This window comes from Colletotrichum jinshuiense, chromosome 6, assembly GCF_051148585.1.
Source record: "Colletotrichum jinshuiense chromosome 6, complete sequence".
Classification (NCBI taxonomy): domain Eukaryota; kingdom Fungi; phylum Ascomycota; class Sordariomycetes; order Glomerellales; family Glomerellaceae; genus Colletotrichum; species Colletotrichum jinshuiense.
The window spans coordinates 4635235-4656403 of NC_139313.1; the positions used below are offsets into that span (position 1 = coordinate 4635235).

Consider the following 21169-nt stretch of genomic DNA (forward strand, 5'->3'; position numbering starts at 1 on the left):
CCTTTACTCCTGGCCATATTGGCCATCGGCGGCTGTCATATGTCAGAACATGGACCCGCGTCTAAAGCTTATGAGGCATCCTGCCATCTGCTTGCGCAAGTAAGCTTATTGACTCAACTAGCTTTCCCCACACAGCCAAAAATCTAATGCAACCTACAGTATGAACGAGATCTCTTACGAGGCTCGATTTCCGAATTATGGCCGATTCAGACTGCTTTGCTATGCATTCAGTTCGGAGCATTTTCCGAAAACTCTCAATACATTCGACAAGCACAGCGTCATTTTTCACTCGTGACCGACGTGAGTACCCACACCTTCTGCGTCGACGGATCTGAGGGATTCTTTATTGGTGTTCTGCAAATTGTGCTCACATACAGCAGCTGCTGAGGGCTGTGGAAGATCAAGTACGAGGTGCTCAGTCTCCCCAAGACTCCAACTGGAAAGATTGGATCTTCATTGAGACTTTAAGCAGGTACATCCACCCACCCTCTGATTGTACTGTGTCTCATTGAAGTATCTAAACTGTTCCTCGGTTCTTAGGCTTGCTTGTTGGACGTGTATTTTGAATGCCGCCATAATACTTCTCGATCCTGAATCAACATGCATCACTCCGCCTCAAGTCAAGGCTGAGATGATCCTACCAGCAAATGATAGCTTATGGCGCGCCCCATCAGCTGAGACTTGGACTCACAATAGAGACTGGCAATCATATATGCCTATCAATCTGGTTGAGACTTCGAGGAAAATGTTCCGCGCAGAGGTTCTCACGTTTCCTGTGAGCTCATTTGGGCTACTTTCCCTCATCGGGGCCCTTATTTCGAATATCTGTGCCAGGGAGCGCTATTCTCCAGAGATGGCACCCGTTCTTGATCAAGACTATAGCACCAAAATGGAGCGCAATCTTGAAGCGTGGGAAACCATCTGGCGTCGTCACCCTCACGCGGAAACCATTCCTAGCAGGTATGGTGATCCTCTGATGACCGACTGTTTATACCTGTTCACTTCTGCGCAATATCTTCTCCATGCAGGTCAAGAATTGCAGGTTCTGAAAAGAATTGCGAAAGAACCACAGTGTCAATTGCAACTTCCCAGCATTAGATCGGTCAGAAAGACCCTTACGATCATCGAATTTGCCGCAAGCTCCTGGTTAGTACGTGCGAAATTGGGCGTAATGCGCTTGCAACGTACAGCAGCGCTTGACTTCGTTGGCTATGGCCCTATGACGGCGTATGAGACCGGTAGGCCAACACTCTTTACTGTGTCTCCTTGATGAAAATGGGCACTGACAATCGTCTACTTTTAGCCTTACTTCTCTCTTGGTGGCTGAGCATTCGTCAAGGTGTTGAATTCCATGCTGCTTCGCAAAACGAGGAGGTGGAGAGATTGAAGGATGTAGACAATATCTTCCAGGCCATTTCTCAGGAACTCAAAGAACAAGGTGTATTTTATGAGTTTGAGCAATCGGGTCTTGCGTCTCAGGCTCTAGCGTTTTACACAACGTTGATGGACAAATGGATATGGCCATGTAAGTTTGTGTGATCCTAGCTCTTCGTTTATGATGCCAGTATGCTAAGCTCTTTAATCAGATACCGATGTCATGTCGCAAAACTTGCAAAGCTTTGCATCACGGTTGATATCCACTGGAATTGCCTAGAATATTATGCAGCAAAGCATGGGACTATACAATCAAGATAGCAAATATGAAGGCAGTCACACCCTAGAACCACACCGTGACCTATCAAACGAAGTTCAGGAGGCGTTGAACGTTTATTGCCAAAAAGAGAGTTGTCACTCAACACATTTTGAAGTACAGAAACTGTAACACTGGAGATAAAGATGCAATCATGCCATGCTATGAAATTTAGCTTTGCTTGATTATATTTATGTTACATTGATGCGATGAAATTGAAAGATGCCACAATTACGTAGAGCCAAGCGCATTGTACTTCTCAGAGCTCATCAGCAGACACGGGACAATACGAGAAAGTGGCGCTGCCAAGAGGAGCTGACCTTCGAGACTGCAGGACCAAGACACCATGGCGTATCTAAAGAGAAGCACATCATGAGTTGTTACAATAATTCTGCCTGCAAAGATATTATGTAGGATACCAATAATTGTTCTCAAAGGTGTCATGTAGGTTGTCAATAGTGTCTAGCCTATGCAACCGGGGTTGGCTATTATTTGCGCACAATATTCTCGTACACCAATGGTCGAGCCTCTGAAAATGCGTCTTTGCTAGGATGCATGACAAGAATCTCTAGTTTGAGGGGTTCGGGGGCGAAGTTCCGTGGGTGTAATGAAGTTATGTACCGATCTAGCTTGCCCAGTAGCCAAAGGCTCAACCAGAAAACTAAGCTGATATAAAATTGCTCTCCTTGTCTTGTTGTGTGGCTCTATGAATTCTAGTTCTTCAATGCTAACTATTGTTCACTACACATGAGCCAAAACCTGAAAGATGCACTTTTCCAGAATCTTGATTGTAGCACATCTCGCTGCCACGACCGCAGCTGCCGATAAAAGACAACCTTCTCTTCTTGTAGCAAGGAATTCTTCGGAAACTTGCGCACCTCTCTGGGATATTGCCCTATCCGTCAGGCAGCAATTCATGACAAAACGGGCTCAAGTGAATCCACTTGGACTGGTGAGTTTTCAGAATGACCCTATGATTTCTTCAATGTGACTTGCAATTTTTGAACTCGAGCTGATTATTCGACTGTAGGCACAGTACGACCAATTTGTAGGATACTACACCAGTGGAATGTATAATATGCTTGAGGCATGCGGTGCATTACAGAATTTCAGATACCCTCCCAGACGAAACTAAAAGGGAAGAAATACTCTGGCTCACCGAATTGGGTTCAATTACCAGTCTGAAGGGAGGAGGATGCAACTGGAGATGAAGCCGGGACATGCAAGCATTATCAATGAAGTGATAGCCCGATCGCATAGAGTTGCATTTCCCCGTACTCCATGTCCCGGTTGAAACGGACCTGGAGATCGATACTGGCCGTGCTTCGCTTAACATGAGACGAACATGCGGGACGAACAGCACACTAGCGCACACGTGGGACATGGAGAAGTTTGTTTTGAAAGGATGAGTTTGCTGTCGCATTAAGAAGCAGACACTAGGTATATGTTTAGGTAGGTGGGGGACTATAGTTATGTAACTTTCCATTGAACAAGGCGTCCCTTTAAACCAGCCCTGTTGTTCGTCACGCTTTTTCCATATTCCGAGAATCTGCACAATGTCCAAAACAAAAAGTCTGGCGGAGGGCGAGCCATTGGAGCAAAGCCACACCGCCAGAAACTATGCCCCGAAAGAAATGAGGTATCCCATGCGCCGTCAAGAAGCTCTGAATATATAAGGAGATGGATACTGGGCTTCGTCATCGTGGCAGGTTTTAGGGAGAGGATACCCCCTTTCCCCGACGAAAACCCACCCAGCAGGAAACACACTACTCAAAAATAAGGCGAAATGCCGGTTTCTTAAGCAGTGAAGTTGTCGCCGAGGGTGACGTCCAGGTGACCAGTGTAGTAGCCCTTGCAGCCAACGCCGTCAGCGGCTTCCATACCAGGCATGTAGGCCTCCTCGTTGGAGCCGTCAGACTTGACCCACGAGCAGGTCTTGCCGTTGGCGGCGACCTTCATGCCGTAGTAAGGCAGGCTCTGGGAACCGGCAACGAGGACGGAGGCATCGGCACCGGAGTTGCCACCGTTGGGGGTGGAGCCCCAGTCGAACTCGAGCCAGGTACCGGCGAACTGGCCGATGAAGGTCTTGGGCACCTCGGAGCCAGGGCCGCAGGCACAAGAGCCCTGAGAGTCGGTGTCAAAGGCAACGTGCTTGGACGCTCCCTCCTTGACGGTGAAAGTAATGGCGGCGAACCAGCAGCCGTCGATCAAGCCCTTGGGGCCGATCTTGTTGAAGCACGAGCAGGTGTAGGTGTCCTTGCTCGAGGTGAAGGTGGTGGTGTAGTTGTACAGGCTCTTGATGGACTCGTCAATGACCTGCATGTTGCAACCCCATGAGTCCTCGGTGCCGGTGTTGCCGGAGTAGGCGATCTCGGCAATGGTCGCGCGCTTGCTCTTCTGGCCGTTGCAGAAGGGGACGTACTCGCCGGTGGCGGTGGAGCTGGGGGTGCTGGTCGCGACCTGGGAAGTCGAGGTAGACGTAGTAGTCGGCACGGGGGCAATGTTCTTGATGAAGGTGAGATCGCGCTCCTCGACGGCGTCGACAGTGCGGCGCTCGTGGAAGTGCTGGTGGCCGTGGGGGGAAGGGTGAGCGGACACGCCGGTGAGGGCGGCCGAGATGACGACGAGAGCGGAAGTCAACTGCATCTTGACGGTGGTTTTCAATGCGATCTCGGATGTAGTCGTGAAGAGAGTCGTTTGCTCGTGTACGCTAAGAATGCTAAAAAGGTTGTGAATTTGCGTGTAAATCCGTCCGGAAAGGAGTGACAGCGGATTATCTCAAGATAACTCGCGGATTGTTTGGACGGTGGTTTGGAGAGAGTGTGGTGACAGAAACACAAAACCGGGATGGGCTAGAGAGAGGAAGGGAGATAAGGTCCATTTTGAAGGGATTGGAATAATCTCATTAGAAGCGCCCTTCTGCGCTGTTTGTTAACAAGCGACATGGTTAGACCAGGGGACATGGGCGTATCGACAGGGCGTCGTCACCAGTGCGCCACGTCTTGCTCTATCGTCCACCACCAACAGCCCATGACAAGCCGCCAACAACCCTGTCTAGCCAGGAACAGACCCCAAAACGGGTAAAGGCCCAGCAAGTCATGACCGAGAGGGCTAGGCGACATGGAGGGGGGCATCGTTGCTTCCAGGGCCAGACGGAGAGAGGTACACACACATAATCTGCACACACGGAGCCAGCAGGGGGGCGTGTGAGCCGGGTGGTGGAGGGAGACGGACCATGAATGGCCCACGTTGAACCGAGGGCAGGATTGGACGGTGATGCGGGAAAAGGGGGTGGGGAAGGTAATTTCGTCGCACGCCAAAACGGCCAGTCAAAGCTTGGTCCCGGATCGAGTCCAAGCAAAATCCCCGGCTGGCGCTTTGCAGCATTCCATTCATCTCAAGCCAACCAAAAGCCAAGCATTGCTGGATGGCTACATGGCAACCTGCCAATTGAGGACTGGGAAGTTGGGAAACTATTGCAAATTTAGGTGTACTACACACATGCCTGGTTTAGTGGATGTTTGGGTGTGGATATGAGGATGTCCCCAAGGGCATGAAGATCCGGGCGCCAAACCAGGAAAGAAACGAAAGAGAAAAATAAAGAAAACCCACGGCAGAGAGATGAAAACCATTCGTTGCTTTCGGACAACGTCTGGCGCGCTCCTTTGCCCACAGCCCCCCATGGATGATCCCACACACAAATGCCGGCAGAAGGGCTGCCGCAAGGTACACGGTACACCCGCTCTTTAGTGTATATAGGTCTGAACTCTGCTGAGAGCTGGCCCCGGCGCCAGGGCCTGGAACCTGGACATGAACCTGAACCTGGAACTGGGACCTGAATCTTGGATATCGACAAACCACACAAATACGACTTTTCACGACGATAACACAAGCTATGACGGGAAGATCGGCGCCGCCCGTCCCCCGCAGGCGGACCAGCCTGCATAAGAACGCCGATTCAGGTTTCTCGAAGGCATTCTGACTTTTTGAAAAGGAAACACAACTCCGAGCCTCCAAGCAAGCAGAGACTTTCCTTGTGGAGATACGGTGGAGGCGCCACAATGCATAACTTAAATCTCTCACCCAAATTCACTGTTCCAGGCCCTGAAAAGTCGTCACTACTCGCCTTCCATGACGTTGCACATCAAGCCCTGCGGTAGTATCACCCATCATCTTCCGTTGTTAATCATGCTGTCAGCATGCATGTTCCGGTCCTCCAAAGGTCTCAAGCCACCAAGCCCCACGGATGAGGGCAGACTGCCGGGGAACGGCGTGCCGTAGCAAGAACTGACTCTCGAATCGGCCGATGGGGTCAACATTGCAAGCACCGAGGGATTAGAGATTGCCAATCCAAGTCTCCAAGGTCCTGACCAAGGCTGGGCGAGGCATCTGGACAGGATGCGTGCCTGGGCACTCTGCCCAATGGAGCATCCCATCTCCTTTCCCTTTCCTTGCCTCGTTTACCTTATTACTGCGCGTAGCATGTGCTGGATGTTTCCTCGGCAGTGCAACTCCAGCTCATTTACAGAGTTCGTACGGATACTCAGTCCCCTCTCCCCATCCCATGGTCCGATCCCACTGCCCAGTGCCGCTGCCGCACAACGGCCCGTACGCGGCCGGGGTGAGATGGAAGACAAGGTACGGATGGGCCTGGAACTCTGGATCTTCCCAGCTAGTGTAGTGTATGTATCCAGCAGCAGCCCGTCCAACGCGACGGATACGGCGACCCGGCGATCCACCTGGTGGAAACACAATCACCGCACTTTTTTTTTTAGTCCGTTACCCCCTCATTCCTGGTCTTTCCAAGGAAGAGCCATTTCTGCAATTCTTTGTCGGGTTCTCCACTAGGCAGTGCTGGCGCAAATTCCAGTGGCAATCCCGAACGCGTCATAGGCCTCGTCAAGGCATATGGAGCTACTGTCGGTCAAGCGACGGCCCTGAGCTGGCTGCCGTTACTACTGCAGCAGAGCTCGAGGGCCAGCTGCTGGTTCACTCTTTTGGAGGCCCTTCCGGGGGCCTCCTCGGTGTGTCCCTGGAGATCCGGGGCCTATTGCCATCTTAGTATTAACCACAAAGCGAGAGTTCGGACGAATCGTTGGCGGCTGTGCAAAGGTCCGCCAAGGGAACCGCACCCGGACTTGGGCGGCCATGTGGCATGACCGGAAGAGACCTGGTTGTTTGCCTCTAAGAATAGCATTCTCTTTTATTGTTTCTCGGATCAAGAGACGGTTATGCAAGCATATTGTTGCCTCGGAAGGCAGGTTGAATGCGACAAGTAAATCCTGTTCCTGAAGATCACTCACACACTAGGACTCCCAACGCCCTCCGAGGGAGATTCGATCTGACTTGTCAACTGATCTGTTGGATCAGCAAAAGACTATTGTTTACTCCCTTTGATAAGGGGATAATAAGGGCGTGGCATGATCAATGCATTCATTCTAGGGCGATACCAAAATCGCAATCAGCTTCTAGAAGACTTGCCACGACGTAGTAATTGAGGGATGGGACGACGATGCTTAGATTAAACCTGGGGATACCAGACGACCCGGATGCAAGTAATAGGGATGAATTCAAGCGTTCGAGAAAGACATCTCAGAAATATAAGTATCAAATTGTAATCTCTCAGCATCAAGCAATCAGTCAACATGACTCAGCAGCCCTGATGGTCTAGCGGTATGATTCTCCCTTAGGGTTGTCTAAGACATCTCAGTCTGGGAGAGGTCCCAGGTTCGATCCCTGGTTAGGGCCCAATTCTTTTGCACTTTTCGTGAAAGATTGATTGGGATCTTTTGCCCATGAGTTTTTGGGTCTACTTATTTGATTAGAGGAGTAGATAATAATCCCGGCTCTTGGTTTGCGCTCGTGGGGTCTTCTTCTGCGGTGATTGATATCGTCTTGTTGATTGTGTGCATCTTCTTCTCTCTGTGTCTCGTTCCTATCACGACTGGCCATATACGAACGCATTTATCATGCAAAAATGAACGTTGATAGCATATTCTTATATCCTCACCTACTTAATTCGCTCGGATGCTTGCTTGCCGTGGTAATCATTTTTACCCACACCTGTCACCTACCTTGATCTTTGGCAGCCTTCAGTAGCCAGCGGCACACTGCTGTCAGCCGTTCACATTGAAAGAGGATGACATGGTCGCGTCCTCATCGGACTCATAAATCCGCAAGTCGTTCAAACCAGTCTGGAGGCTCTGTGCCTCGTTGCTATGATCGGTGTTGTCCTGCGAGCAAGATGGGCTGTGAGAGTTGTCTTTGACAGCAGCATCATCTAGTTTCTCAGTCTTCGGTGCCTGTTTGGGAGTAAACGGCGCCTTCTGTTGAAGTCGAATGCCATCTGAACGGGAACGAGGCGGTGGGGAGCCTGTTAGTTTGACGGTCGGGCCATACGAATACTGGGGTCGGATCCTTCCAACTCTCCCCTGGTACTCCAAGAGGGCATTCGGCTCAGCCTTAGTCTTCCGCTCGGAATCCAATCGAAGTTGAGAGGGTATTTCGGGACGACCTTCTTCGTCCGACACAGTAGCCTGCGGTGTGACTGGCTGAGGTGTCACGCTGCCACGCGACCAGTCTCTCTCCTCGTTCACTCCATCAACATTGAGTCTCACCCTATTCACATTCAGCGGAGACGGAGACCATCGGCGACCAGTCGGAGGTGTTACAGGACGCGGTATGTACGTCCGCCACTTTCTCCGGGTAGGCAAAGTTCCTGCCTGGGCCTGGAGGTAGGCATCCGCGCTGCGCGGCGACAGCGGCTGGTGCTGTCCCTCCTTGTGCATCATGGGGCAGCTCGAGACGCGGCAAACTCGGAAGATGCAATACTTCCCATTCTCCCTCATCATGCTCCGCTCCCGCTCCGCTAGGCGCTCGTACCGCTCCCTCTCCGCCTGTCGACGACGTACCAGTCTCGCGCCCTCTTCATACACTTCCCCGGAGAGGACTCTGGCCCGGTGCCCGCGGGGTGTGGCAACGACAACGGTCGTGTTCTCCGCCACAGGGGCATCCGGTCCGTCGTTGTAGAAGAGGTAGAAGCGGTGTTTGTTGTATGTGTCCGCCGCTATCGTGTGGTCTAGCACTTGTGCCAGTTCGGCAGGGAGATCCTTTGCGGGGCCCCATAGGTCGGGGATCCATACGTCTTCCTGGGCGGGTGGAGGTTGGCTTGTCTGCCAGGGTGATTCAATGAGAATCGCTCTGGCTGACGGGGGAGTCTGCTCGCGGATCCGATAGGCAGACTGAGAGTTGGAAAACGAGCCCTCTCTGTTGAAGTCTTCCAGAGTGAGTAGCTGGGGGGTTTCTGAGGGGGAGGACGGAGTGTACGCGTATTTACGGCTTTTCGGCTTCCAGGGGGAGCGCTGCGTGAGGGCAGGCTTAGGAGGCAAGGGCCGGGGATCGAGACGTGGCTGCAGGGGCTGGTATTCCGAGTCGTGTTTCGAAGAGAATCTATCGCCTCTTGTGCCGTTCTTCTCAGGACGTGTGTGTGCTTGCGAAGCCTGTCGCCAAGCCTGAGGCTGGTCATGCCTCGCCGGGGAAGTCCATACGATGGGTTCTTCTTGGTCTTCGAACGCACCCCGAGACGTTGCAAACTCTCGAGGAAGAACATCCTCAGAGTCCTTTGGAGAAAGTCGGAGGCCCAAGCTGGCGAGATGGACACTATTATTGACTGACGCCTCGAAGAGTCCCGGAGTGGCGGATTGCGGATACCGCGAGTCCCATTCATTGAGGTCGTCTTGCCCATCGACCGACCAGGAACAGTCGTCGCAGACATAGTCCCTGGGGCCCAGAATGTCGCGCCATGTGAGGGTGCCGCAACCACCCATACCGAGATCTGGGTTGGCACTAGCCTCGCTGCAAGGTTGGTCAAGGTCTGTGAAAGAAACAAGCTCGCCGCACCGCTGGCAGTGGGACTTGGGCTTGAGAGTGAGACACATGATAAATGGATTTTGTCTGCAAAAAAATGAATAAATTGCTGGAAGACGATGGTGAAGGGTGTTGTTCACTGTGTTTTCGGATTGATATGGATGAATGCGAATTGTTGGAGATGAGAAGAAGCAAACCAACATCAAATGAATCATTTTATATTTCAGGCAACCCTCAAAGATCCCCTGGTACCTCGTGAACCTCGCCCTATTCTCACCTTTTCTAGAACAAAAGTTTCAGGCTCACCGCCGTTGTTCAGGACAATGCTTTATCTAACCAGAGACCTTTGGGGAAAGCTCGAGGTGCAGCCGCCGCCTTTCCTACAGATACCTGTTCATTATCAGGCTCAAGCAATGATCTATCCGAAGAACGGGCATCTGAGAAGTTGCTGCCTTCTGAAAATGTTCGTAAGAAAATCTAGCAAAGAAAAATTGAAGCCTGACAAGGCCGCTGATGACATGACTCCAGGTGTTCTGAACCAATGCCCTTGCGAACAAACTAAATGTTTGTAAGCTGTTCAAGATTTCAAAATTTCTTTGATAACTAGTCACCAAGACACCAGACACCAGACACCGCGGGATATTCCAGGATTGTTTAAAGATGACAGTGATGGGTCAACAAATAAATAACTAAAAGGGAAAATATAATTCACATGAAACCAAAATATCAAAAAACGACGTTGGCCTGATTCGAACAGACGCTCCCGAAGGAACAAGATTTCTAGTCTTGCGCATTAGACCACTCTGCCACAACGCCAGATGGAGAGAGCTGGTGTATCCCAGTTCAGTGATTAGTTTCCAGATTGTGGGTGTCTTGAAGGTAGACGAGCTTCCAAAAACCGGGTTCAAGCAGTTGTTAGCGGGGTTTGAACTATAGCGGGGCGTAGACGACTGCCCGCAGGTGGGAGCCGTTGCAACTGTAAGGCGCCGAGAGCGAAGCTGGCAATGGTCATCAACGAGATAAATCTCTTCCCTCATGCGTATTACGGATGAAGACCGAGAGTTTCCCACACGTGTTACAGAGTGGGATGTGACAGCTAGGCAAGACTTGACTAGATAGATGGCTTTGGTACCATCGATTCGCAACTAATCATTTTATGTCCAGTTTTCTTCCGGCAACCTCTTTGACTTATTGCAACGGGAATTTTATTAGAAGAAACCTAAAATTACAAGTTCTATCTACCTCCTTTATCAACATTGTTATATTTTGTAGTTCAACCTTCCAACTATCCGCACCTGTCGCTTACTGCATTTCTATCACCTGCCTAGAAGCAATATGCGCCCTAAAAACCCAAGCCTCGTAATAGGATTGTTAGGTCAATCGCAGTGCAGTAGGGGACGATATACCTTGTGTAACAAAACTGATTCTTAGCCCTCTGAGGACAACGGAGGCGGAACAGTCTTTTTTAAAGGCAGTTTACCCCGCCTTGCCAAGACATGCACCATCGGCAGCTGACTGGAACTGTGTGCGAGCAGCATACACCAGCGATTCTCCAGCCTTTCGACGGTGCTGTGACAAAGGAGATCGAAGGCATCATCATAAAATGGCGACCTAGGCAAGTCTGCTCACCGTCCTGCCAAGTTGCATCCCCAACTGCCTGTTATATTCGGGGTCTCAATCGCACTCGGAGGTGGTGGTCCTCAAACTTGGTTGCGATATTTCCAAGTGCAGTGTTTAGTGGTCTTGGTTTTTTTGCCGATTCTAATTCACGCCTGAAAACCACTCGTTTTCCCGCCCTGTTTTCATACAAAAAACTTCCATAGGAGCACCAGCGCATTAGGCATGCATTTACGAAAGGAAGGAAGCACTTTTTCACTGGAATACGGATTCCGAGCTCGGCACCAGGTACTCGGTCATAAAACCATAGGCAAAGTAGTCGTTATGCCGTCCGTCACGTGGGCGGCAGAAAAGCCTTGCCAAGCTGGACATATATTATTTCATGTAGACTTGAACCTATACGATGCATTGAACCGGGATAAGATACATCTCAAAACCGCCACACCGGGATATATCCGCCGGGAGAACTCCCCATGTCCGTGTTGCTATACCGTCGGTACAGTGATTCGCCGATCAGGCTCGTGATCACCTTGAAACGGGCAAATAAACTCGGACACATTTGTCGATGAATCCGAAAGACGGGGTAATCCGGGGCAATCCGGGGCAAAGAAAGCACGTCTTTGGGCAGGGGACATTTGGATGGTTGAGGGTAATTCGTGGATCAAACAATAGGCAACCGGTGTTGATAGGTCGGAAAATTGTGGCATTCTACTCGCTTGGAATTATGTATTGCTGCTACTCGGTCCAACCTCCCCGATGATTGTAACCTGCATAGATGATGACAATTGAAGGCTTTTATGCACCCGCTTGCAGCGACATGTGGAGATAGTCAAGTATGAAAGCCGTAAGAGTAGTATATATTGGCCTATTCTTCTATTTCTCCCTCACTCTTGGTGCATTCATACGCAAACCACCTGACTACTACGATGTTCTCTGTCCTAAGATTGTTGATTGCTGCTTTTACTAGTGCGTTCTTGGTCAATGCGGCCGCCATTGAGCCTCGAGCTGAGAAGCTGGTATTTCTTCTGGCAGGCGATTCAATGACGTATGATCCAGCTGGTTAGTGGTGCCATCACCCAGTATTGTGAGTGATAAGTAACTCGGTTCTATCTCAGGCTGGGGCGATGGCTTCCTGAACTATACACTCACCAACGACGCTTTTGGTTTCAATTACGGGCACAGCGGAGCCTCGTTGACGCCCTACCTACAGGGGTCAAGATATCAAACGATTCTTTCACAAATTGCAAAGTATAAGGATTCATACAAAGTCTATGTGACTTGTCAATTCGGCCACAACGATCAAAAGAACCCAACATACAAGGCGGCTTTCAATGCCAGTCTATATCAATTTGTTGGCGAAATCAAAGCTGCTGGAGCATGGCCTGTAAGTCCCTGCTGATTTCAAAATAGTTGCTTCGAAACACGTTGGCTCATTTATCGCTGTAGATTATCATAACGCCTATTACTCGTCGCAGGTTCTCGGGTGGCCACGTCATTCAGAACCTGGTTGACGAGACAGCGACTGCCCTAGCTGTGGCAAGAGCCACAAAGACACGCTACATTGATTTGAATAAGGCCTCTACCGACTACGTCGATGCCATTGGTGCCACCGTGCGTTTCATGCCCTAAAACTCTATGTATTGGCGATTCGGTTCAAGTACTGATCTGATCTTATCATAGGCTGCCGCCGCGTACAATTATGAAGGAACGGACTATACACACTTGAACCCCTGGGGAACCATTGTCTTCGGGCGTATGGTTAGCGACCTGTTGATATACAAGTATGACAACATCGCAGCAGTGACAAAGCCCAATGCTACGTTATCCTACCAACTAGCAAACAATATCCCAGCTTGAGGAAACCTCCTGCTGTGTCTCATTGAGCATTTATTTTCTTGTCTACATATTAATTAGGGGGTTTGAGAGAGTACTTGCCATATCCTTCTCATAGGTCGACGACAGAAGATACAATGGCTTAGGATAATTCTGGGCAGCATTGTAGTGGGTGTGAGAAGATGCTGAGGCGCGATGATATTATTTTTGATAGTAGTGTATTTAAAATCACAGAATCACAAATGATATCATGACTTAGCATCTCAAGTCTCAAAGCCATCAGTTACGTTCACGCCGGCTGGTGTATCACTGTACAGTGACTGGGACGATCCAGCATGTACGATGCGTGTCTTCATGCCTGCTCTGTTGTCAACACTGCTTTGAGGGACCCCAGGGCTGCGCTACGTGACTTAGGCCAACTGTTCAGTCGTGCTGTGACAAACTACACTAAACAACCAACCACGATAAACACAGTGGTTTTAAAGGGTAACCTCCACGCCATAAAACATCGATGTAAAGCTTTTGTAAGGAATGTGCATGGAGGTTAGCAATCTGTGCTATTCCATTACGGATCATAATGCTTCGGTGCCTTACCTCCAGGCTTTGTCTCCCAATTGTTCTGAGATTCCACGAGACTATCATGTGAACTTGATGCAAGTGCTTTTTGGCAAAAGTCGTTGATAATTTCAATCATGACTGTTTCTTTTCTCGTCTAAGATCATAGCTTTCATAGCAACATCAACAACCCTCCTCCCCTCGAGGATGTCAATCACTCTATCCCAAAACCCGAATCGTCAATAGTTTGAAACCCAGGCTCCAGCGTAGCGGCGTTCGCTGCCTCAGCGGCCGCCTGCCGCTGCCTCTCCCAGTCCTCCTCGGCATGTTTTGCCGCTTCCACGTCCTCCTCCCAGTTATCCTTGGGTCCAACCAGCGCAGTCGCCATCTCTCGCGTCGTCTTCTTAAAACATCCGACGAGTTCCCTTTTCGCGTCCTGCAAGGATGCTATCAGGCCCTGGACCACCGGGAGAGCCATCCCCTGAACTCCGAAATGCCCCCAGAGTGCCGTCTCGATGCCGTCCCAGACCATGTCGGCCTTGGCGTTGAGCCCGCTCGCGAGGTTCCGCGCGGCGTCCCACATCTCGTTGTAGCACCGTGCCATGAAGGCGCCCTGGTTCAGTTCAGCGCGGCGGGTGAGGTCTGCGATGAGGGCCTTCACGCTGTCCGAGTACTCACCTCGCCTCTCTCGCATGGCCTCTTCCTGGAGATAGGCTACTTCGCGCTTGTGCAGGCAGGTGGGACAGAGACCCTTGGACTTTTCCGTGTAGTATGTGTGTCTATTGACTTTGGTGCTCACCTCATCCTCGAAGCCGGCCCAGACGGCTCTGCAGTCCGGGTAGGGGAGGCCGGGTAGCATCATCTTGTTGCATTCTTGCTCTCCGACATACTCGGCGTAGTACTCTTCGCAGCCGCCCTTTGCTTGGCAAAGGCAGCGCTGGAGACAGAAGGTTTTCATGCACATGCTTTCTGCTGGCGAGTGCGTAAGAGCTGGTTAGTTTGAGTGATTATACCTGCAATTGGTGCGATTGTTGGACGGTGCTGGATATGATGCAGGATGATACGAAGGGAAGCAGGATAGAACTGAAGAGGTGCAGATCATGGCTGCTATAAGCTTGGAGATTGTCCTTTGTTTCCTCTTGCGGGACAGCTACCCGTGATAGAGAATAGATGGAACAAGAAGTTATCTTGAACCCAAAGGTAGTAGACCGAAGACCTGACAAGGTAATTGTGCAACACAAAGACGATGGTCGAGATCAAAGTCGTAGAGACCTGTGCCAACAAAGAAACACAATGTTGATGAACACACAAGAAGGTTGGCGACCGAAGAGGATTGTGCCTTGGCCGTTGTCACAATGGAGCTATTGTGCAGAACCTTGCACTTGCAGCGGTCCTTGTTCCAAGCATCGGGCTTCCGACGGGGCCAGATCACGTTGACGATTGAGGTCTAAGGCGCTTGCAGGATAGCCCCCTCACGTGAACCAACAGCGAAAAGCCCATCTCGCAATAATCCGGGGTGAATAGCAGAAAAGTCTTGCATCCACCTCCCAGAGACCCTTCATCCCATGCCAAAGAAAGGGCTAACGTCGGGATCCGGCTAGATGTGCCCTACAAAACGCGTCGCCGATATGTCACGCGTCACGAGTAAAGTAATGGTGGCTCCCAGACCACAGAGTGGCCAAAGACGCCACCGGGGTCGAATTCTAGGGCTCAACAGCCAGGCGAGTTGTTACAGTTATGAGTCCTGCGACAGATGTTTGTCTGACTCCAGTGGAGAGGTTCCGATGAAGGGTTTCTTTTTTGCGGAGTGTGTAGCAGCAGAAGACACGACGACGATGAACCAGCTGAGCGGGTTTTGAGACGAGGAGCTGGAACAGGCGTTGGCTAGGGAGTGTCTTGCCGAGAAATCCGACGACAGGGAGCCTCATCCAGACGGTGAGCGACTGCCGACTAGTTTTTGTCTCCAAGCCTGCACTGCATGAGATAACTGGACGGCTTAGGATCGGGGAAATAACATCGGAAGCTAGTGCACTGCGGGCTGTTGTAAGGAGGCAATAGCATGAGAGGCCATGAGAAGAGCCACAGTGTCTTGTCTCAATCGCCATGGATTGACTGGTTGATGCGACCAAGGAATGTGGGCGGCGGCGTCTGTCTGGTTTCATTTCTTTTTCTCTTCAGACCATCCAACGAGACGAACAGTGGGAGAAGTTGGGATGACGTGATCTGCGTCGTCTCCCGCTGCACATTGGGACAGCTGTAACGGTAGCAGTAAAGGTAGCAGCTGGAGATGTCACGTTTGATACTGGTCCTCATACCCCCCAAGAACGTGAATGTAGCAGGGCAGGGAAGCGTACCGGTCAGGGTCGGTGAGTCCAGGAAGATGATGTAAGCGTCACGTGGAAATGGGGGTAGATCGCTTCGGGAGCTCAAAAACGGGGCCGGTAAGATGGATCTGGTTCATTTCCAGGTTGCGGGCCCCCAGTATCCAATCAGGCGCACTCGGAGGGTTTTTGATGATGTGATTTGCGATGGTTGCCCAGACAGAAAAGAGGGAGGGAGGAACCAAAGGAGAAAGGATGCCCTGTCACAATAAATGGCCTGCTGTTATCGGACGTTTTGCTGCCTTGGCTTTGCTTTTTGCTTGCTCATGGAGGCGAGGAGGGACCCCTTACCCATTGGCCTGGAACAACCCCCTCGTTGAAACTGGGCCGAAAAGCTTCTAAGAGAGACCCAACAATGACGAGTGTGACGTGACACCCACTGACTGATTGCAGCACGCCAGCCCGGGCGGCACTTCAGGCTTGGACAGACAGGACGCACGGTCAGTCGGGGACTTGGACCTTACCCTGAATGTCTGAGCCTGGAGTCTGAAGCTGACAAGGTATCCGTAAAGGTACGGATAAGCTGGGTTGGGTCGGTTGGCTGGGTCTGGGACTGGGTCTGGGACTGGGACTACGGCGTGTAGCGCAGACTGCTTGATGCACAGCACAGCACTTGCTGACATGGACAAGGTTGTCACATGCAGCACCAACAACGGCGGCGGCTGCAGCAGCAAGTAATACCACCTCATGCTGAAGGTAATGGTAAAGTGGCGGCGGCACGCGGGTGAAGCAAGGCAAGGCAAGGCAAGGCATTAGCAAGCGTTAGGAAACGGGGTCAGGTAGCGAGCGAGTTGCACTTGGCGATAGATCCAGCCCTTAATTTTTTTTTTTTTACCCTCTTCTCATCATCCATCCATGTGTCCATCCAATTGTCCATAGAAAGGTATGTTCATCCCCCCCCTTCTTCTTTTCTTCTTGCAGCAGCACTCGATCGCCAATACCTAGCTTGCGACACACACTACTCCAAGACCTCTTATCCACCAATCCACCAATGCTCGTCCACTCCCGACGCTGATACCCATCTCCGATCCCAGACCAGACAAACTATGACTGCGCCCCAGGCTGCAAGGAGATGATCGCGTCTCACTCTTGAGGCTGAAGACCGACCCTGTTGACGTCGACCACGCGCCAACCCTCTCGCCATCCAGCTTCCCTTCGCTCGTTACCTGCAATCCTGTCTCCGTAATTGCTTCCTGTCCTGCGACCGCCCGTTGCCCCTGCGCCAGTGGACTGGATCACTTCTGATCCATCCATCCATCCCAATCCTCGGCCATGTTTTCCCATCTTCGAATCCACCGACGGGGACAGTCGAATCCCACCTCGCCAAACCCAGATCAGCCCTCGGCGTCCGCTCCCTGGGATCCCTCGCTTCCCCAGCAGCAGTCTCCCTTCATTCAAGATGTTGCTTTTAGCCCAGACATCCGGCCTCAGTCGCCGACAACAAATTCCTCGCCGCCTCCCACCCTGCCCCCCATCCCCCGAGTTACGTCGTCCGGCTCCGAATCCCCGCTCGAGCGACCGACCCTCGACACGAAAGTGACGCTAGAGTCCAATATCCAGAAGCCTCAGCCACCCCTCCCGCCGCCGGCGCGCTCACCCTACAACGCCAACTCTGGCTTCCTCGGCGGCGTAGCCTTGCGCAAGTACCAGCGCGAACAGCAGGAGCAGCAACAGCAACATCAGCAGAAACAGCAAATGGCGGCGAAATCACCGGATCCGGCTGCCATCGCCGCCCTCAATCATGGCAGCCACAAAACTCAATTCTCAAGGTCGAAGCCCGCACCCCCGCCGATAAATACGGCCCCTCCGACTAGACCCCCACCGCAACCCACGAAGACGTCAAAAACCGCCAGCTACTTCGCAACCCCGACCGAGCTGCAGCACCAGCAGCACCAACACCACACCCAGACCCAGCCCCAACCTCAGGGCTATGCAACCACCGGACGACGCCCCGCGGGAACGAGACTGTCGAGTGAACCGACAAACGTTCGCATGGCGAATCCTGGCGCCGACGCCCCCAAGGGCAGGAAGGGCTTGCCTTTCCTGAAAAACCCCATGTCGACCCTGCTTATGCGCAGAAAGACGAGCCAAAATGCCCCAGACCTGACGCCCTTGCCGCTCGGCGGGAACAGGCTGGGGGAACCGTCGTACGATCCCCGTATCCGAGGCACACGAGTACACGACTTTAGCGCCCCGCGACCGAGACGAAGCCTGCCGAACAATGACGGCTCGAGCCCGGCAGCCGTCCCCACGCCCATCTCAAAAGCGCAACCACCGATACTCGAAGAGAAGCTGGACTTGGGCAAAACGACATCGAGGGAATCCTCAGCAACTTCGCAGGCGCAGGCGCTGCCGCATGGAAGGAACAAGAGCAATGCTTCCGATTCGGGCCATTCAGGCTCTGTCAGTGTCAGCTCTCAGACATTGCTCGAATCCGGTAGCGGGTCTGTGAAGACGAGAAGCAGCTTGAATCTAGAGGCGAAGCCATTGCCCGACGTACCACCACAAGTCGATACGACACCTGCGCACTCCGCCTCGATCGTCTCCAAGAAGCCGTCCGTTAGTGCCGCATCGGTCCTGTCCAAGGCAGCACCGTCCACAAGAACAGTATCCTCGAGGCACGCCTCCGTGTCCGGCCGAGATGTGCTTTCTTCAGTGCCTCGTCACATGAAGAGTACGTCCTCGAGGTTCAGCTTCGATATGGTTGGTGCTGCAAAGCAAGAGAAGCTGCTCGAGGAACGCCACCGTCAGCGCGAGCTGGAGAGAAAAACGTCCGATCCGGAACCCAACCCGAACCGCGATTCCAGGTTCGACGACTTTGACGAGGATTTTGACTATGATGCAATGATGGAGGATGATGGGTTTGAGGAGCCGATCCCAATGAGCAACGATTTCGGCGACGACTACGCATACGAAGAGGACTTCGACGCTGCGGGCACAGACCCTTTTGGTCTGGACGTTGAGGAGGACTTTGACGCGGCCGGGATTGATACATTGGGTCTAGATGCCGTGCCAGAGGTCAAGATTGAGGCCGACGAGGAGGCTGAAAACGACCCCGACAACGACCAGGAGAACTTTGCTGGCTTTGTTTTCCAGCGCTCGAATCCGCCATCTGCATTAACCAGCCCGCATAGCGCGGGTCTGGCGCTGACCCCGAGAGACGCGGACGGCAAGGTGATTGGATTCGCCATCTCAAGAGACGCGTCGGACTTGAATGAAGCCATGTCACCCGGCTTGTTTACCGATATGAACTTGCAACCGGAGACAGCGGACCCGGTCACCGAGGGTGCCATCCAGGGGCTGAGTATCGACGATTCTCTGCACCACAACGAGGTGTCGTATGAGCAGAGTCAACAAACTACCCCTGCGCCGCCCGCGCCGCCCCCGCCTCCGAAGAAGGATGATCTTTACTTTGATAACGGACTAATGGACGAATTGGAATTCGCAGGAGAGGGAGATGGCTCTGCCTTTGATGAGTCGATCTTTGACTTGGACGACACAGACCAATACGGCCGGCCGATCCCTGGTGCATTTGCCAGGGCTCAAGCTGCTCGGGCTGCTGCCACCACCGTCGCTCCTGAGAGTAGTGTCCAGGACACCAACATCCAGAATACCGTTTCTCCTGAGAGCGCGATACCGGACAACAGCAAAAGGGTGTCAGATAGCACTGCGCGGCTTTCTGCCCAGTCCAACATTTCTCAATCGACGGCCGATACCTCCCTAAGCGTCGGTATGCCGGCTCCGACTGCCCAAGAGTCCAAGCGGACAAGCGAAACTCTGGCTCAGGGCCAGGAATCCTCCGCGATGACTTCCAGCTTTTCAACAACAGGGCCTGACAAGATGGAGGCCTATCAGGCTGCGCTTGCTGCCGCAGCGTTCGAAGCTGCAGCGAATGGCAAATTTCGACGGGATTCGTCACCTCCTCCGTGTGAGATTAAGTCGCCCGGTGGTGATTCATCACACAGTATACCACAGGACGACTATGATGACTACGACTACAATGACAATGGTTTTAGCGAAGATCTTGGCGACTACGACGTTGATTATGACGACTTCATCGCGGAGGCGAACGCTAGTGCCCTTGCCAACGACTCAGATGGATGGTACGGTCAAGAATTCGGCTTCTATTCGGCCCCTGTCGAAGGAGGGCGGCACAGTAGAGAGAGCTCAAACGGATCGGACGAAAAGCCATTTGAGTATGCCAACGGCGGCTTCTTTGGCCCTTCAGGAGTATCTCGAAGCAAATCTGGCAGGATGATCTCGCGCGAGCCCAACCTTACACCCATTACAGAACGATCAGAGTACTCTAACCGCAACTCGATCATGAGCCTCGCCGTACCACCCATTGGCTCTGGTCCTTCGAGTCTCCAGAGTCCAGGACTGGCCCAACTTGCGATGATGGCCGACGGCGACGATAACATGAGCCTGTCGGCGCTCATGAAACTTCGCTCGAGGGCGTGGGGCGGGTCGCAGGCCAGTTTGGTCTCGAGCCGCGAGGGTTCACCTAGATCGGAGAGGGGCGACGGCGCATGCTCGCCTTGGGGTTCAGGGCCCAACAACAATATTCTGGGCATTCACAATGGACATGCTCGTAAGAATTCGGCCTTCTCCATTCGCAGCCGCGACATGGACTCCTCGGATGCGGGTAGTACCTCGGGTTCTCCCACGCTCACCATGTCTATGCCCACCATTGGGTCTCCCCCTCCTCCACTTCCTCCGCTCAACCCTTCCAGTCCTGCAGTGGTGATGAACTCGCCTCACTTTACACACAGCTCCGCATTCGACCCGGTGCCCGAGTCTGACGAAGTGGATGAGTTGTCGATATCCAACAGCATATCTCATTCGGGCCTGTGGATGAAGAGCCCCGACAGCGCCATGCACCCCAACCTCGTGCCTCGGATCGACCCCACCCCTCAGCGGAGGCCCGGCATGGGACACAAGCACAAGGGGTCTGCGGACAGTATTTCTTACATCAAAGAAGAGGACAGCGGGGAAACAAGATGGGTCCTTGAGCGGCGGTTCACCGCTGATAGCGGAGAGATCGAGGTGCAACGAGAGATTGTAGGGAAAGGACACATCTAGTTTGGGTGGCCTTTGGAGATGTTGGCTCTAGGTGAAAACAAAGAGAGACAACACACCTGACGGAGCTTGAAACGGGTGGCTACGAGAGCTGCCAAACGACGGAATGATACCAGCCAACAGCGACAGCGTAATTGTTTTGAAAACA

The 21169-nt window shown here is 52.3% G+C and overlaps 4 protein-coding genes across 4 annotated transcripts; 1 reads left to right on the top strand and 3 right to left on the bottom strand.

Moving 5' to 3' along the window:
• Positions 1-3487: 3487 nt before the first annotated feature.
• Positions 3488-4336, bottom strand: EsH8_VI_001184 (uncharacterized protein; the record flags this gene model as incomplete). Its single annotated transcript, XM_083272437.1, has 1 exon — positions 3488-4336. One exon carries the CDS (start codon positions 4334-4336, stop codon positions 3488-3490), a length of 849 nt encoding a protein of 282 aa, XP_083127611.1.
• Positions 4337-7806: 3470 nt separating this feature from the next.
• Positions 7807-9627, bottom strand: EsH8_VI_001185 (uncharacterized protein; the record flags this gene model as incomplete). The annotated part of the gene is made up of 1 exon (XM_083272438.1): positions 7807-9627. One exon carries the CDS (start codon positions 9625-9627, stop codon positions 7807-7809), a length of 1821 nt encoding a protein of 606 aa, XP_083127612.1.
• A 4148-nt stretch (positions 9628-13775) lies between these two features.
• EsH8_VI_001186 (uncharacterized protein) lies at positions 13776-14525 on the bottom strand (the record flags this gene model as incomplete). The annotated part of the gene is made up of 1 exon (XM_083272439.1): positions 13776-14525. One exon carries the CDS (start codon positions 14523-14525, stop codon positions 13776-13778), a length of 750 nt encoding a protein of 249 aa, XP_083127613.1.
• Positions 14526-17214: 2689 nt separating this feature from the next.
• EsH8_VI_001187 (uncharacterized protein) lies at positions 17215-21024 on the top strand (the record flags this gene model as incomplete). Its single annotated transcript, XM_083272440.1, has 1 exon — positions 17215-21024. The coding sequence occupies one exon, from the start codon at positions 17215-17217 to the stop codon at positions 21022-21024; it is 3810 nt and encodes a 1269-aa protein (XP_083127614.1).
• Between the last annotated feature and the right edge of the window lie 145 nt (positions 21025-21169).